Source organism: Patella vulgata, chromosome 5 (assembly GCF_932274485.2).
Source record: "Patella vulgata chromosome 5, xgPatVulg1.2, whole genome shotgun sequence".
Taxonomy (NCBI): domain Eukaryota; kingdom Metazoa; phylum Mollusca; class Gastropoda; family Patellidae; genus Patella; species Patella vulgata.
The window spans coordinates 20,827,455-20,844,317 of record NC_065883.2 but is presented as its reverse complement, the minus strand read 5'-3'; the positions used below and the strand labels follow the sequence as shown (position 1 = coordinate 20,844,317).

The 16,863-nt window shown below is 33.8% G+C and overlaps 2 protein-coding genes across 5 annotated transcripts in view; both read left to right on the top strand.

Moving 5' to 3' along the window:
• LOC126822767 (tyrosine-protein phosphatase non-receptor type 21) overlaps nucleotides 1-11,033 on the top strand; it is a 28,525-nt gene extending 17,492 nt beyond the window's left edge. For all 4 annotated transcript variants that reach the window (XM_050551812.2, XM_050551811.2, XM_050551810.2 and 1 more), the window contains 7 exons: nucleotides 709-834; nucleotides 5,251-5,469; nucleotides 6,292-6,420; nucleotides 6,559-6,633; nucleotides 7,170-7,329; nucleotides 7,785-7,942; nucleotides 8,503-11,033. In XM_050551812.2, the coding sequence (XP_050407769.1) occupies nucleotides 709-834; nucleotides 5,251-5,469; nucleotides 6,292-6,420; nucleotides 6,559-6,633; nucleotides 7,170-7,329; nucleotides 7,785-7,942; nucleotides 8,503-8,631 (996 nt within the window). In that variant the 3' untranslated portion in view covers nucleotides 8,632-11,033. The remainder of the gene's footprint in view (nucleotides 1-708; nucleotides 835-5,250; nucleotides 5,470-6,291; nucleotides 6,421-6,558; nucleotides 6,634-7,169; nucleotides 7,330-7,784; nucleotides 7,943-8,502) is intronic.
• Nucleotides 11,034-12,222: 1,189 nt separating this feature from the next.
• Nucleotides 12,223-16,658, top strand: LOC126820868 (acylphosphatase-2). Its single transcript, XM_050549004.2, has 4 exons — nucleotides 12,223-12,323; nucleotides 13,907-13,923; nucleotides 15,122-15,231; nucleotides 16,008-16,658. The coding sequence occupies exons 1-4, from the start codon at nucleotides 12,266-12,268 to the stop codon at nucleotides 16,123-16,125; spliced, it is 303 nt and encodes a 100-aa protein (XP_050404961.1). The 5' UTR covers nucleotides 12,223-12,265; the 3' UTR covers nucleotides 16,126-16,658.
• Nucleotides 16,659-16,863: the final 205 nt, after the last annotated feature.

Sequence of the window (16,863 nt, the reverse complement as noted above, 5' to 3'; positions counted from 1 at the left end):
ATAACGGGTTGGCAGTTCTCACTATAATAATTAAAAACTAGATAACGTAAAGGCAATTTGCTGAAAATTTCATTCAAATTGATCCACTATGAACCCAGAACTAAGCGAATGAAATTTGTGCCTAGCCTCTGTCATTATTACTAAAGTCAGTACGATAAACAGCATAGTCTCGATTATCCAATTAATCGAGAAGGAAAGTTATGCAGTAAATCGGATCACAATCCACTTAAGATCGCAGGCTAGCGATGCCATCTAGAGTTGATTATGGTCTGGATAAGTTAATTAATGTCTAATTAATAATTTAGATAACATTTCAGGCCTAAAGAAAGACCTGCAATAGACAGATTTAGCTCTTGCATAATGTATGTTTAATTCAATGAATTATTACAGATCTAATATTCACCCACATTTTCTTCTCTGTTTGTCATAGATAACTTATTGTATGTGTCAACACCAATATCATAATCTAATAATTATTTACCGTGTAAGTTGCAAAAACATGGTTTTAATTTTTCTTTGCATTAGCCAAGGTAGCCAAGGCTTAATTCATAACTAATTGTAATTTGAGGGAAGATTTAAGATGAAAATTGACTTATATGTGATTTATGTGAACAGAAATTAACAGTACAACTGTAGTTGGTGAATCTTAAATGTATAGCTTAATCAACCTAAACGTAAATTTTAATTTGTTTGTTTGTGTGTGTGTAGGATGGTACTATAAGAAGAAGAAGTATCGGACCATTAAAGAGAGCTGCTATGAATGGGTTAACTTTATCTCGGCCAATGGTATTAGCTTTAATGAATGATGAAAGCCGAGCCCCTAAAGATGAACGCGTAAGTTATATTTTATACAGAAGATGAATGTCATTGCTTTCTATGGAAACCTGTAGTTAATGTCATTAAAACAAACGTTTTAGGGGCCCTGTGAAACCAAAAGAGAAATGCAACTACATGTAATATTTTATTCTTATTGACGGCACAATTTTCTGAGATAACCTAAAACATGCCACTCTGATCTGAACCGTACAGATTATTAAAAAGTATATTGAAACATTTACTAAAGTTTTTTGTCACTACAGACAATTTAAATATAACTGTAATTCAGACTTGTTAACACTGGATTTTTATGGGCTTTATTATTTGATATATGCATAGATCAAGTGTGATCACAGTGTGTATTCTAAACTGACACGGTGATGCTTTGATGTTATTATTTATACAACAATATTATGATTTGGTTATATGTTAAGGTCTGTTGATCAATTTGTAGGTTGGGCCATCTGTCCACAATTTCTTGTGAACACACACAGAACTACATTCATCATCAAAAATTTTAAACATTTCTATGCATTGTTAATATTATTGATACAAAGAAGCCTATGGAACCTCAGTTTTTGTTTTATTATTACTTTGACATTAATTGAGCTGGAGAATATTGTGAAATGTCTAGAAGTCAAGACTGAGGGCTACGGAAAATGACAAACTAGATCTGATCATCTGACCCATCGGTCATGTTACACACGGAAAAAATAGCGTATGTTTCCAAACCAAATTTTCATCCATGGTTATGACCTCCAGCGTATGTTTCCATACCAAATTTTCATCCATGGTTATGACCTCCGCTCTAACTATAAAATTTCTACAACTTGTACAGATAATGCACACATAATGTCAACAAATTATACTGAGTGGAGTAATGTGTTTGATAATTTTTATTAATGATGGCAGTAGAACAATAAAAGTTAATTGTTAGATGGGAATCTTATCAATGATGTGAAGCGGTCCATTGTTAGTCATACTCTATTTGAACACCCGCGTCAACTATGTAAAATCTTGTAAATGTTCTGCGACAGTAGTTGCATTTGTATTATGGGTATCCAAATTATTTGCAATTTATATCCATTGAGTATAATAAGGAATGCTAGAGAATTTCCTAATTTGATGTGGATTTCAGTGATTCAATCACAAGAGTTTTCACAGATATGTAACAATCAGCATTTCATTGCTGTATTGAAAATATATTGCTGTTATAAATAAATAAAATTCTGACCTTTCTATACAGCTCAAATGACAAAGCTGCTAGTGGGCCTATGTTTCATTGCCTGGAAATCTAAATTGTATCTTTCAAAAACATCAACAGGCCAAACTAACCTAAATTTCTAATTTACAATTAAAAAATAAAAGTTTATTAAAATTGTCCTAATTAAATTTTGCTAAAATATTGGTTGTAAAATCTAATAATTTAACTTTCTTTACAAGATTTTCAATTGTCATCTAAAAATTATATAGGAGTTTATGATGATAATACATTAATATTTTTCTGATTCTGTTTGTAGTAAACTGTAGATTTGTTTCACTCCCCATCTTACAGCCATATTTACAAAATTAAAAGTTTATAAAGTTGTAGGAAAGTAATAAATTACCCTACCTTAGGTCTGAAGTTTTGGGGTTTGGTATTTTTCAAACAATCAGTTCATTTAAAAAGTAAAGATATTTATGACACGACGGCCCTGCCACCACTTCATTACAGCTTTTGTTTTTTTAAAAATATTCTGAAATTACTTACCTTTTGAAAGTAGTTAGCAACTCGAACTGTATAGAGTTGTACATAGTCAGCGAACGATGTTTCCTCTTTAATTCTTCATATTCATATGGCAGTTTCTTTTACTTACCTTGCGGTACTTCGATAACATAATTATTTATGAGGACAAAGCAACAGAAAGTTGTTAAAATTAGTTTGATAATTGATGATATGTGAAACCCTGCATATCTCAATCTACCGCTGTGATAGAGAGATACAAGGAAGACTCGCGCTGACCACTTATGGCCTCCCTTTCTATCTAGAAAGCCATACATGCATAGGATCGGGTGTAACTAGCATCCATAGCGGGGACAGATCACCTCAAACATCATACACCCGCCAAATGACTAAATGATCAGAATCCCTAAGATACGACTCACTGAACATATACGTGGACTCTTCCCCGGGTTTCACACACCATCTTTCACACACTCTGGACTATTCAGAGTTAATTAGATTTTAAAATGATAGTGATATATTGGCTGTTTTTACATGTCAAAAAAAAATATTATGTAGCATTTATCACAATTACTGAAGGGACATAAATGAATTATCTGTGTTTATTAAATTTGCAGTAGGGCCTACATGTATTTGTGATTTAAATTTAAAAAGTTGTTATTTTGTTATTTGTTGTCGGGAACCTTAATTTCTGTTAGTACATGTAGCCTACCTGGCCAACTGAAACAGAATGTGTTTTGTTTTGTATGTTTGTTCTATCGTTTATTTATTATTAGTATTTTTTTGGGGGGGGGGGGGCGGGCCGTGTTGTTTCTTGTGGGTTGGGTTGGGTGGGGCGGATGTCTAATTATTTTTGTTTTGTCTCAAATATCATACAATATAGGTCTCATTGGGTCCATGATAATTGAGAATAATATTGTGACCATGACAAATGGGTCAAGTGTTCTATATATTGAAATTCGGATGCACTAACCCTAAAATGCCCTCATCTTCCTCTTCTGTGCCCATAAACTACGACTGGCATGAAAATTTTCTTCCACTTCTTGCCATTAGCAAAAAAATGAAAAACATCCTTTCCCCACACAGGTCACATGACAACTGATACCTAATATGGGCATACACATGTGCATGTGTAGGCTAGCAGACGTCAATTTCTTGTGTACTAAAGGGGAGATAACTCTTCTTGAATTATAATTGATGGATACATTTCCTCATTTCTTACAATGGATCCCTTATTATTGTTTTGAAGTATGTTCCTGATTTACTTTAGTTTTATTTTCATTGAAAATTTAATAGGGCCTAAATTTTCAAGATTTAGAGTTTGCATTCAACTTAGGTTTGTTTTAAAGGGACAATAACACTCTTGCTGGCTTGACAGCTCCAGATAATAAAGAAATAGCCTTATTCTAAGTACTAGATGTGTTAGTGTCTTACCTGTTGTGTAATTTATCCATTAAATCCTATTTTACTTGTCCAGAGGGTTCAAAAATATTTTTAAATCCAAGTCACATTTGAAAAGCTTTACGTCAGGCTTTTCAAATCATTTAGTTGAATTTTTCCATTTTTTTTAAATTAGGTGTGTTAAGATGAAATTTGTATCATCAATTAATTGGAATATTGTAAAATAGTGCAATTTGTTGACCAGAATAAAGATTGGGACATATTCAGTTACAACAAGAGTGGTATTGAGCCTTTAATAGGCCTTAAATTTTCATGTTCTAGGTAGTCTATGCTTTAGTTTTATTATCATTTCTAATTTGATAGGCCTAATAGGGCTTAATTTTGGAAATCCATCTTTGGTTTGCTTTGATAAGCCTAAATTTTCATGTTTTGGAGTTGGGTTCACCTTTGATTTGTTTTATCAGATTGGGACATATTCAGTTACAACAAGAGTGGTATTGAGCTTTTAATAGGCCTTAAATTTTCATGTTCTAGGTAGTCTATGCTTTAGTTTTATTATCATTTCTAATTTGATAGGCCTAATAGGGCTTAATTTTGGAAATCCATCTTTGGTTTGCTTTGATAAGCCTAAATTTTCATGTTTTGGAGTTGGGTTCACCTTTGATTTGTTTTATCAGCTTGAAATTATGCAGTGTTTGAGGACTGAGCCGAAAATAGGTAGAACACTGCAACTCATTTGATCATTTTAAATACTTATTCAAAATTTTGAATAAGTGAAAGGCATTTTTCTGATATTTATAACGAGGCCTATAAATATCTAGGCCTATAGTGCAAAATAACTTTTCAAATTGAATCATATCAAAGAAGAAAAATTGGGGAGTTGGATAGTAGGGTGCATCAATCATTTGCTCCTTAATTTAGAAAAAAAACCAGATGTCTGCAATTTAAATAAAAGATAACCTTTGTTTTTATTCAAGCATATCAAAATATGGTTGTCTATTATTGTCCTTGCCGTTGTCTGTCCATTAGTTAATCTGAAGTTCCTACATATTTGTTGGGGCGTTTTTTTGTATCTTTTTAAAATTTATGAAGGTTATTGATTTTCAAACACATTCTGGTAATTACTTTCTTGATTGTTCTTAATTTTTTTGAAAAATTTTGCTGATGCTCTATCAATGCAAGTTATCATCCAATCTGCTTGACATTTATATTCATTGTTTAGATTGGTGCAACAAGGAAGCCTATTGATTTTCTGTATATAAAGGGTATTGTTAGTCAAGCTGAAGTAAAATGTGATTTTTTATTTTCAGAGAAAGATTTTGGAGAGTAAGATATCAGAAGGTCAAGTTTTTGTAGAATTTGAAGAAATTTACAAAAGAGCTCCAAATCTGGAATATAATGTTGCCAAATTACCAGAAAATAATCCTCGAAATCGTTTTAAAGATGTTTTACCATACGATAATACCCGAGTAAAATTAACACCAAGGAAAGATAACCCTGCTGGTTATATCAACGCTTCACATGTTAAGGTAAGTTTACGTGCTGGTGCAGAGTTATTAGTTATTGTCTGTATCCACCCACTTATCTCACGTTTTTTTTATAGATATCCATCGAATGGGTATTTAATATAGGATTCATATGCATGTTAGTGTTTGGAGTCACAGTGTTTATTGAGTACGGCACTAGTTCACCAACCAGGTTTGATCCCAGTGATGTCTGAGAAAATTCCTCAGCACTTCTCCATGTTAGTGTTGTAGGATAGAAAATGACCAGTCATTCAGATGGGAAGAAAAACAGAGGTTCAACTATGTATTTGTTGGCGTGCATGTAATAGAACCCTTTACAATGGAATTTTATGAAGAAGAGACTCTTTGCTGTGCAAAATTTTCCTGATAGCAGCATATGCCTGTCTTGATTAGCCCAGATGGTGCAGAAATGTAGAATAATAAACCCCATTAGCTACTTGATTCAGCTTTAGTATTGTATAAATATCTGATTTAATTCACTCCAAACTGGAGTTTTTCTTGAATGCTACACCCAAGCTACAAACCCAATGATCTTAATTTATCTAAAATTGGTTTTATATTTTTTTCCTATCAAACATAATAGAAATAATACGGTACATCAGGTGACTTTTGTGTCTTTTTCAGGCCAAATTTGCAAGTATTTTTCGCTCATTTTTTTAAGATGAAACTTCTTCAGTGAGCGAAGTATTTGCGAGAATTTTAGTATGTTTGATTATTTGCAGAATATTGTTGTTTTTTGTAGTCCATAAGTTACCATAGTAAATAAAATATTGATTGAAAGTAAGAACAAATATTTATTGTGTTTTGGTTTTTTTTTTCATTTAGTTAACAGCAGAAAATATGGACTGGTGGTTTATAGCTACTCAAGCTCCATTAGAGAATACTGTCAGTGATTTCTGGCAGATGATCTGGGAACAGGAAGTAGATGTGGTTGCTATGCTAACAGCATTAACGGTAAGTATTATTTATTGTATAAATAATTGTTTGATGTGTGTTTGTGATTACTTAATCTAAATAATTTTATTTGAATTATTTAATTATTCATTTAGAAATTTGTTTGAAAATCTAATCATAATTTATTGTTATGTATAGGAACAAGGTCGTCAGAAATGTTTTCCTTATCGACCTGATGAACCTGGTCCAAGTCACAGAAGGATTTATGGTGATGTAAGTTTATTTACTATACATAAAGTCTTCTTTCAGAACTGATTTGTTCAGAGTTTTTTTTAGACGATTCATTGATGCATTTTCATTTTGTTTACAAACCATTGAAATGTTGTTGTATATTTCCATTGCCCCTATTTGTCAGTCCTCTGGACGTAGTTTCTTGACTACTTCATGGAATATTGTGGACACTCTACTGGAAACATTTATCATCTTATTTATTTGAAATGCATGTACATTATTCACAATAGCGAGACAAAGAAGGATCATGAATTTCAGCAATTTTGTTAATTATTAATTACTTCCTTTTCTCTTTGTAAAGATCTTTAAAGAACTTTCACAAATTTTGGGGAGGCTGTAGCAGCTCAAGTTGTCATGCAATTGACATGAAATTTATACATTCAGGACACAGAATCAGCTTGATTCTCAGTTTTAGTGCCCTTTGAAATAATTGTTTGTGGCTAAAGGTATCATCATCCTATAGACCTTGAAAATGATAGAAAATGTAAATATATTAACAAGTTTCTTTGTTTTATCAGTTCGAGATCGAGCTGTTGTTGACAGATGATTCTTTATGTTATGTGACACGCAGAATTACAGTTCGTCATTTACCATCCGGTAAATCAAGACAAATCTGGCATCTACAATATACAGATTGGCCTGATCATGGTTGCCCAGATGATATATATGGTTTCTTAGGTAAATAGCACATGTTTTTCTTACACTTTAAGTAATTTGGTCAAATTGGCCATTAGAATCGAATGGTTGTCTATTTGATTCCCCCCAATTGTGTATATCCAATACATTGATAATCTGTGTATTCTAGAATTATAAAATCCTCTTATGCCTTTAAAAAGCAAAGATTTTGCAGCCAATTTAACAAAAAAATAAAGAAATAGTTTCAATTAAGATGCTATATTTTTTGTTAATGTGTACACAACTGCTAGCTGTTGGCCAGTAGCAGCTTAGAGCATCTAAAAAAATTCCAATAAATGGCTCGTGTCATGCAAAAGGCAGGACACCTAAGAACATTCCTAATTGAATTACAATATTCACATACTGGCTAATAGTTTTTGTGGTTTCGTTTTATTTGCTGCTTTACCAGGGAGTTCAATTTTTACAATGATATTACCTTACATTTTGACACGTTTCAGGTTTTCTTGATGAAATTGAGTCTGTGCGTAGATTGGCGGAGAGTGAAGAAGGAAGTGGTAAAAAGGCTCCAGTAGTTGTACATTGTAGTGCTGGTGTAGGTAGAACTGGTGTAGTTATTCTAACTGCTGTCATGAAATGGTGTTTAGAACATAATCATGTAAGTGACAGTAAAAAAAAAAAATCATAAAAGTATAAAATAATAAAACATGCGTTTACAAATGATGTCTGTATTATATAATCATGCAGACACAAATACATGTATAGACTGGTCAGATAGCCGGATTGTCAGTAATCTGGGTCTTGTCCAAAGAATCCTAAGAAACAGCTCATCTGATTTCTATTTAAGGTTGTTTCAGTCAATTACATGTGAACTAAGCAACAACAGGTTTTACCGACACATATACAGTATTATTGACTAATATGTCACTGGCTCTGGTTAAATAAGACATATGGGCACAAAAAAAGCAAATTTTGTACATGTCTTGTGTTGGGATATAAAGACAAATTGAGGACAAATATGCTGGAAACTCAATACCAGCACTGGTAAAAAAAAAAATGTTTGCATATCATGTTGTCACATCTTAGATAAGGAGCTTTCAGTCATTTTTGGTCGGTCAAATGTACATGTTTCAGGGGTCCTGTGATTTAATTGAATTTATTAAATGTGTAAATTACAGAGAGCAAGTGTGAATTATTCATATTTTATTTCTTTTACAGAGTGTTGATTTACCCAAAGCTTTAACAGGAATTCGTCAACAGAGAATGTACATGGTTCAAACACTCGGGCAATATCAATTTATACATAATACTCTTATACAATATCTTAAAAATACTAGACTAATCTAGTCTCTAGATCAAGATTATCAAGAACTATCATAAAATACAGACTATCAGACTTCTTGGTGACTTATTAGCCTGTGCCAAAAAGTTACATAATTCTTCTTAGTGTGTATAGAATTGTTTTCCAACTCTACAACAGACAGAAAGACTTTGCATTATTCAAAGATGTTCTGGACAGAAAAGAAAACATTGTTACAGGTAGTCACAGCAAAGTTTTATTCAAAAAGAAAATTCTAAGGAAACTTGCAGCCTTATAATTAAGATGATGCTATTTCACAATGGGTATTCTATAGAGACAGAAAAATTTGTTCTGTTTGTTAACTGTAGATTACATATATCATTACATATATCATTTCAAATTTGTTTAGCCCATTCTGTATAAAAAGAAATTGGAATATTTCAATCATAGATGTTCTGTTATAGAAGAAGCTTACTAGAATGTTCAAAGTTAAAAATAACTTGGCATAAACTAAAAATTTCAATCAGCATTTGTTGGTGTCATTATGAATGTTTAGTAATAGTTGTATATCACAGTAATCAACACCCTTGTAAATTTCAAATGTGGATTTATATTTTGGTTTAGTTTGTAATAGTTTTAAACCAGTGTATAGTATCTACTGTTTATTGTATATTTTCAATGTAATTGTATATAGAATCCATATTTTTACTACAGGGATTTAACTCATTTTTAAACCTTACAAAAAATATCTATTGTATTTAGTTATAAGCACATACCGGTAATTTGAATTATGTTGCTAAACTCATATAAGTTGCACTTTTTCATTAACATAGGAGCTGTAGGGCAGACCGTCAAGAGGAGCTGGCCTCCCCATTAAAAAAAAAACATTTTTTTAAGAAAAATAAACAGGCCTATGATGTAGGATTAATAATATAGTATAAAGAATTTACTGTAATATTTGATAATATAAAACTTACATGTAAATATAATATAGGATTATAACTTATTTTTAACTGTTTATTCTATTTATTAATAAGAGTATTTGGCTTGTAACTTGCCTTCAAAGAAATGCTTGAATTTTAAGGATACTTCATCCTCTCTTAAAAAAGTGGACTCTTCTTCCTTGTAGAAGCTTAGATCTAAGATAAGTTTACGCTTGATGAGTGGCGATGGGAGGTTTCATGAATTTCTTGGCTTGTTTTCATGCTATATTTTATACTAGTCTTACAATAGTTGAAAGCCATATTTTTCTAATCCTTCGTTAAATAAAATTAGATCTGATAAAGTATTTATTATGTCATATTAGTATATCATTCTATATTTTGATGTCCTTAGTAACATATTTTTATCTTGAACATTGCAAGGTCAAAATTTATAATACTTATAAATGAGCTATTTGTAAGCATGGATGGTAAACAAATTGATAGCTACAGAGCCAATGAAAATTTAGAATATCAGTTGAGGACTTTGAGGTTAGGTTAATTCTGGGCCCCACACCATTTCGTTAGTCTAGTTTCATTTAATACATCTTAGTCCTGAAATGACCTAGTTTGTGTGGACTGGATTTGTGTCAACTGGACGTTAAACCCCATTTCTCTCTCGCTCTCATTTTCCAGTTAAAACCCTAAGGCAAGTTTTTAGGGAGAAAGAGCTAATGGGTTATAGACTTAGGAATGCATTCCATAAAATGGGTCTATAAAATGTTTCTCTATGTGCATTAAAGCAAATAAATTTATGTTTTATATCATAATTTTACATTTTAACTGTCAATTTGTAAACCTATTTATTAGATTTTTACAAGTTGTTTTTGTGCATTCCATTTGCAATTTATGAATCCCTAATACCTACTAAGAATGTCCATCCATAAATAAATCATAGTGTGTGCCTTTTAAGGGTGTTAATTATAAATTGTTAACTTAAGTCAGTTGTTATTCACATATCCTAACATTTACATTTACTGCAGGTGCCCCATTTTGTTTCTACAATAAATAAAAAAAAAGTAGATGTAGCCATGATACCTAATATGTAACATAAAAAGTAGAATGTAGATACATTTTTATATGGCCTAACTATGTGATAGGTCACCTTAAACAATATGGGTCGTTTTTGTGGGGTAAACTTGGGTATTTTTTTTATCTTAAAAGTGATAATTATCCTGATTTTCTTTCCTTTAAAAAAATGGATAATATCATTATAATTTTTCATTAAGTCTCAAATCTGTTGAGTGTTGACGTATGTTATGTTATTGTTAAATGATTCTGTGGTACAAGTAGTTAAATAGATTATTGTTAATGTTAATGCTTGCCATCATTTCCTGTCCAAATCACAATGTGGCTTAAAGATATTGTCAGATGTAGATTAGTAAATAGATCGAAAAATATTGTTTTATATTAAAAATAATAATCACTTTAATAATTATAAGAAATAAATCAAATGCTGTTTTTATTAAGCCTATAGTATGTTTGTCTTCATTATGGTACCAGATACACCATGACCTGGCTCTTATAACAGCTTGGGGAGCCACATTGGCTAAGTGGGTAAGACACTGGCTCGCTAGCCTGAAGGTGACATGTTCGATCCCTGCATTGGCCGAGAAAGTTCATTGGGATTTTCTGACGTGGTTTCCCCTTGTCAGTGGTGCAGGACGGAGGGCCTGACAAGGACAGTTGTCTAGTCTATTGGATGGGATGGAAAACCGAGGTCCTGTGTGTACATTGGCGTGCACATAAAAGATCCCTTGGCAGTTGGAATTCGATCTAAGAGTAGGCCATACTGCTGCTGCCCGGGCAAAATTTCCCTTATAGCACACTGCATGGCGTATGCCCATCTTCATTAGCCCAGACGGAGTAGGACGTTAAACCCCATTCCATTTCATTTATAACAGCTTGAGTTACCAAATGGTCTGAAGTTTGAGTTTGCAGAACTAGTTGTTTTTCAAATTTTCGTGACATTTTGATCAATATCTTTTGAAAAGTGTTTGTTTTAACGTTTTCTGCCAGTTTCCTCAAATTGATGTGAGTATAACATAACTTAAAGTCTCAATACCACTCTTGTTGTAACTGAATAATATGTCCCAATCTTTATTCTGGTCAACAAATTGTACTATTTTACAATATTCCAATTAATTGATGATACAAATTTCATCTTAACACACCTAATTTAAAAAATTGGAAAAATTCAACGTAAAGCTTTTCAAATGTGACTTGGATTTAAAAATATTTTTGAACCCTCTGGACAAGTAAAATAGGATTTAATGGATAATTTACACAACAGGTAAGACACTAACACATCTAGTACTTAGAATAAGGCTATTTTTTTTATTTTCTGGAGCTGTCAAGCCAGCAAGAGTGTTATTGTCCCTTTAACAATCAACATTTACTGAAGATTAGAGGGGAATATGGTCCATTTCTGGTGAATGTTTTGGCAATTATTATGTGTTGTACACTTTAGACTCACTGCTCTCAGAAAAGCCTACAAGATGTGTGGATTTGTATGTTATATTGTGTCGTATTTCATGAATGTAATTTGCACGGCTATTGTGGTCTAAATCCATAAAATAGAACATGTGTTATCTCCCGTACAGTAGCGCTTCATTTTGATATGCAATATGATTGGTTATTGTAAATTATTAAGCCAATGAGAACCGGGGTGATATTCTTAACAACACGTAAACAAGCTGTCATGGCGGCTGCTAGAAGACTACTTTCGGTTGATTATGAAGTTTTTGGCACAGTTCAAGGTAAATCATATGTATTTGTACTAAAAACTGTCATTTTTCTCTTCTATTCCAGTCAGAAATTTCTTCAACGTAATAGCCAAACATGTAATGTACAAGTATAGATTTATAATAGCCTACAATTAGTACAATAAAGTGTTTTACTTTCATTTTAACGCCAACGGTGTCACTCACTCAGGTGACTGGACTGAGTGAGAGGTATCACAGGGACGCTTTTTGCGGGGACTAAGTGAGAGGGACTCAATGACTAGCTGAGCTCTGCGTCATGGTTTTAAGTTTTTGTGCCCTCATGAGTTTTTGCGCCCCAGTGTCAAACATCTACCGTACGTGTGTCAGATATGCTACAGATCGACTCTATATTGTTCCACACATCGCATACTCATTACTCATGGTTCCCCTGCACACAGCCCAGCATTACTCGGTGGCACTTTGCTGGAATGCTAAGAGTCTTTCATGTTCATGGGCAAATAATTCGTCTGAAACAGCCCCTCTGACGTCAGAGGAAATATAGTGTATGAAATGGAGTTTAAAAGCCTATCAACCGGGATAGTTAATTAAAGTAGCTAAGTCTCTAACTCAATGTCATCCAAAATCTTCAACATTGAAAACACGAATTATTTGTCAATTTAAATCAACATTGATGCTGTGATCTAACCGGGTACAAAAATCGTGTACCATAACGCGTTTCAGCCCCAGTACTAGCAAGAGACTCGAGGAACGAGGCTAGACATATTGCACCAAACCAAACGGCGTATGTAGACTGGAATAACCAGACGCTAGAAATTTGCATTCGATTGAGACTGCTGGCTTATTTCGCGGAACATAACTGATTTGAAATTAGAGTAAAAACGGAAACAATTGAATGTAAATCAGTTTATATACATTCATATTACAGTATTCTATGAGTTGCGACCCACTTCTGTCAATTTCTAGGTCCCAATTAGCGATTTAGCTCCTTTAAGAAAGGCATTATCCATACATTGTGCTATTGAATTCCATCTATGAACTTATGAAGGGTTCTTTTACGTTTACACCAACAGGACCTCGTGTTTTCGTACCACGAGTCACGTTGGAAAAGTGGGTAAGACGCTGGCTCGCCAGCCTGGAGGTCGCGTGTTCGATCCGTGCATTGGCCGAGAAAGTTCATCGGGATTTTCCGACGTGGTTTCCCCGTGTCAGTGGTGCAGGACGGAGGGCCTAATATTTAGGACAGCTGTCTAGTCGTTCGGATTGTGCGAAAAACCGAGGTCCCGTGTACACATTGGTATGCAAGTAAAAGAACCCTGTTAGTTGGAATTCGTTATAAGAGTATGTCATAGTGCCACTGCCCGCGTATAGTCGTCTTCATTAACCCAGTCGGAGCAGAACAGTAGAACGTTAAACCCCATTTCATTTCATTTGCTTTCGTACCATACGACGAGTCCCCTGTCCTGCACAACTGACAAAGGAAACCATGCTATACGGATTTTATACCTTGTCGATTTTTACAATTTCACGATTGTGCTGATAATGGTCTCGAAGATAAAGCGCCTTTCTACCCATTGATTGCAGTGTAAAGTAAACTGGTTTTTTTTTTATCTTTTCAGGTGTGTTTTTCAGAAAGGTACGTGGCCAAGATCCTAGATGTAGTCTAATTTCGACTGAGCATGTTTCATCATGGTTGCTCTGTACAGAATGTAATCCTTTCAAAGTTTCTGAATGAATTGGAATTGGCTTAATGTCCTACATTTCTGTATCAACCGGACATAGTCCTAGGTCGTGCAGTGGTATTAAATACACGGATGGACCTCGGTTTTTCCGTCCGTCTGCGCCATGGACAAAGAGAAACCAGGTTGGAAAATCCAGAAGAACTTTTTCGGGCGGCTTCTTTTAGGATAAAAATTCGCTTTTATACGCCCACATTGAAATGTGGTCGTATAGCCTATTGTCGTCGACCCCGTCCGTCCGTCCTTCCGGCGTCTACAATTGCTTCTGAATTTATACAGTGTTTAAGTTCATAAGATGCAGAATCCTATTGATTCTCAATGATTTCCGATAGTTATGGCCAGAGTTATGGCCCTTGATCACTTTGAAAAATCTTGTGGACGCTCTAGAGGCTAAAGTTAATGATCGACTTTAAATTTATACACAGTGTTTAAGGGCATCAGATAAAGAGGTCTATTGATTTTCAACGATTTCCGATAATTATCATTAAGGCCCTTGGTCACATTAAAAAATCTTGCGACCACTCTAGAGGCTAGCGTTAGTATCCATTGACTTTTAATTTATACTCAGTGTTTAAGGTCATCAGACGAAGAATCCTATTGATTTGCAACGATTTCCGATAAGTACTACCAGAGTTATGGCCCTTTATCACTTTGAAAAATCTTGTGGATGTTTTAGAGACTATAGTTATCATCTAATTGATTTTATATTTATACACAGTGTTTACGCCTATATATAATCGTTTCGATTGACATTAGATTGATACACAGAGTTTAAGGTCTTGAGACCAACAGGTATATTGATTTTCAATGATTTTTGATAACTTAACTTGAACTGCTATTAAATGTTTTGTATACTAAACGTTAGCATGGGCCAAACAAATTCTCATGATTTTCGTTACTCTTAATCAGATTTTAGTGTATTATAAATGTTTTATTACCGTTATAAGTCAAAAATATGCGACAACTCTTGTTGACTGCTAGAACGATTTAGCTGCTGTGGGCGTATGTTTCGTTGCCTGGCAACCTATCTTTAAAAATGTTTCCGGTAATTTACGTAATAATTCCCTTTCTATAAAATATTATTTTGTAATTCAGTACACTAAAAAGACAGCTGTCGGTCATGGGTTAGTTGGTTGGGTTAAAAATACTCCAAACAAAACAGTGGTTGGCGTGATACAGGGACCTGAAGATAAAATACAAATTATGTAAGTAACATTGCTGTAATTTCAAATCAACATTCTTCCGTAATCCGATAGAGAAAAGACCTCGAGTGTAAATCTATGAATGCAACTTCTATACCTGGGGTTCGATGCGGTAGTCGAGACTACAGAGGGACTGCTACCATAATACAAGTGGTTTAACGCCCGTTTTCACACATTGATAATGGCGCTATCGACTTGGCAGGCCCGTCGGTACGAACTTCATATAATTTGTAGAGGGGGGAGCGTTATGAGTCAAAATGGGATCCCGGAAAAAATTTAAACAAAGAAACCCCACATATTTGCCCCCTCCCCCAGTCCCCCAGATCCGACCGGCCTACCAGGTAGTTCACTATGCATTTAAAGAAGCACTGTTCTGCAAGACGTATTGACGTAGAACATGGAAACGACAATGGCGTATTCTCTAGAACCAAGTGCACCCCAATCTGGCGATTGTAAAAAGTTGCATTAACATCGTCGATTTGAAAACTGATTGTACCCATTTATGATGACGATTTTTAGGGGCGAGATAACCTCAATGACAAAAATCTTATGATCTATATTATAGTGCACACGTGGGCTACTCCTCCACCCACACCCCCTATCTGACCAATTTGAAGTTTACGATGTATGGTAGTATATTACAAGTAACGAAGGGATAATCCCCATATAGTTAATTGAAAGTAGAAGATAATCTCCATATTTAGGTGAATGTAATGGTCAAAATGGTTATAGTATTTTATTTGATTGTGTTGTTTTTTTATTTTTAAATTGTGTTTCAGGAAAAATTGGTTAAAGACAAAGGGAAGTCCAAAATCAGTCATTAAAAATTGTGTTTTTAAAAATGAGAGAACTATAGATAAATTAGAGTTTAAAGAGTTTGGTGTGATTAGACATTGAGGACGAAAAGTTTGTGTTTTGTGAAGAAGTTAGAGATTAATAATGATGATTTTTTCTAGTATGGTGTGTTCATTATTATCTGGGATGGAGCGGTCGAAACCGACGTTAAGGTTCTTATTATTCCCTGTTGCAGGATTTATGACAATGTCCACATTTTTGTTGTATTCAAGCAGAGTTTGGTGTGATTAGACATTGAGGACGAAAAGTTTGTGTTTTGTGAAGAAGTTAGAGATTAATAATGATGATTTTTTCTAGTATGGTGTGTTCATTATTATCTGGGATGGAGCGGTCGAAACCGACGTTAAGGTTCTTATTATTCCCTGTTGCAGGATTTATGACAATGTCCACATTTTTGTTGTATTCAAGCAGTTTTGTTTGTCAAATAGAAGGAAACAAATGTATATACCACCTTTTCCAGTATATTTCACTGTAAAATAATTTATGACCGTTGTAAATATTTTATTTATTAAACACGTAACTTTTGTTAATGCTATTAATGAATTATTTACGAGTTAGTAGATATGATTAATGAATTTGTGATACCAGTTTATGGCTTGTCTTTGTAGCTAAATGAGAGTTGTGAGACTTACATATGATTGTATACGTCAATATACTACGGCAAAATAGACCGTAGTCTTCATATTTTATGATGAAATATAAATCTGTTCTTTCGTTTTACTGTTTCCAAAGGGGATTCCGGTATTTAAAGTCAAAACAATTGCATCCCAACGCCCTTCG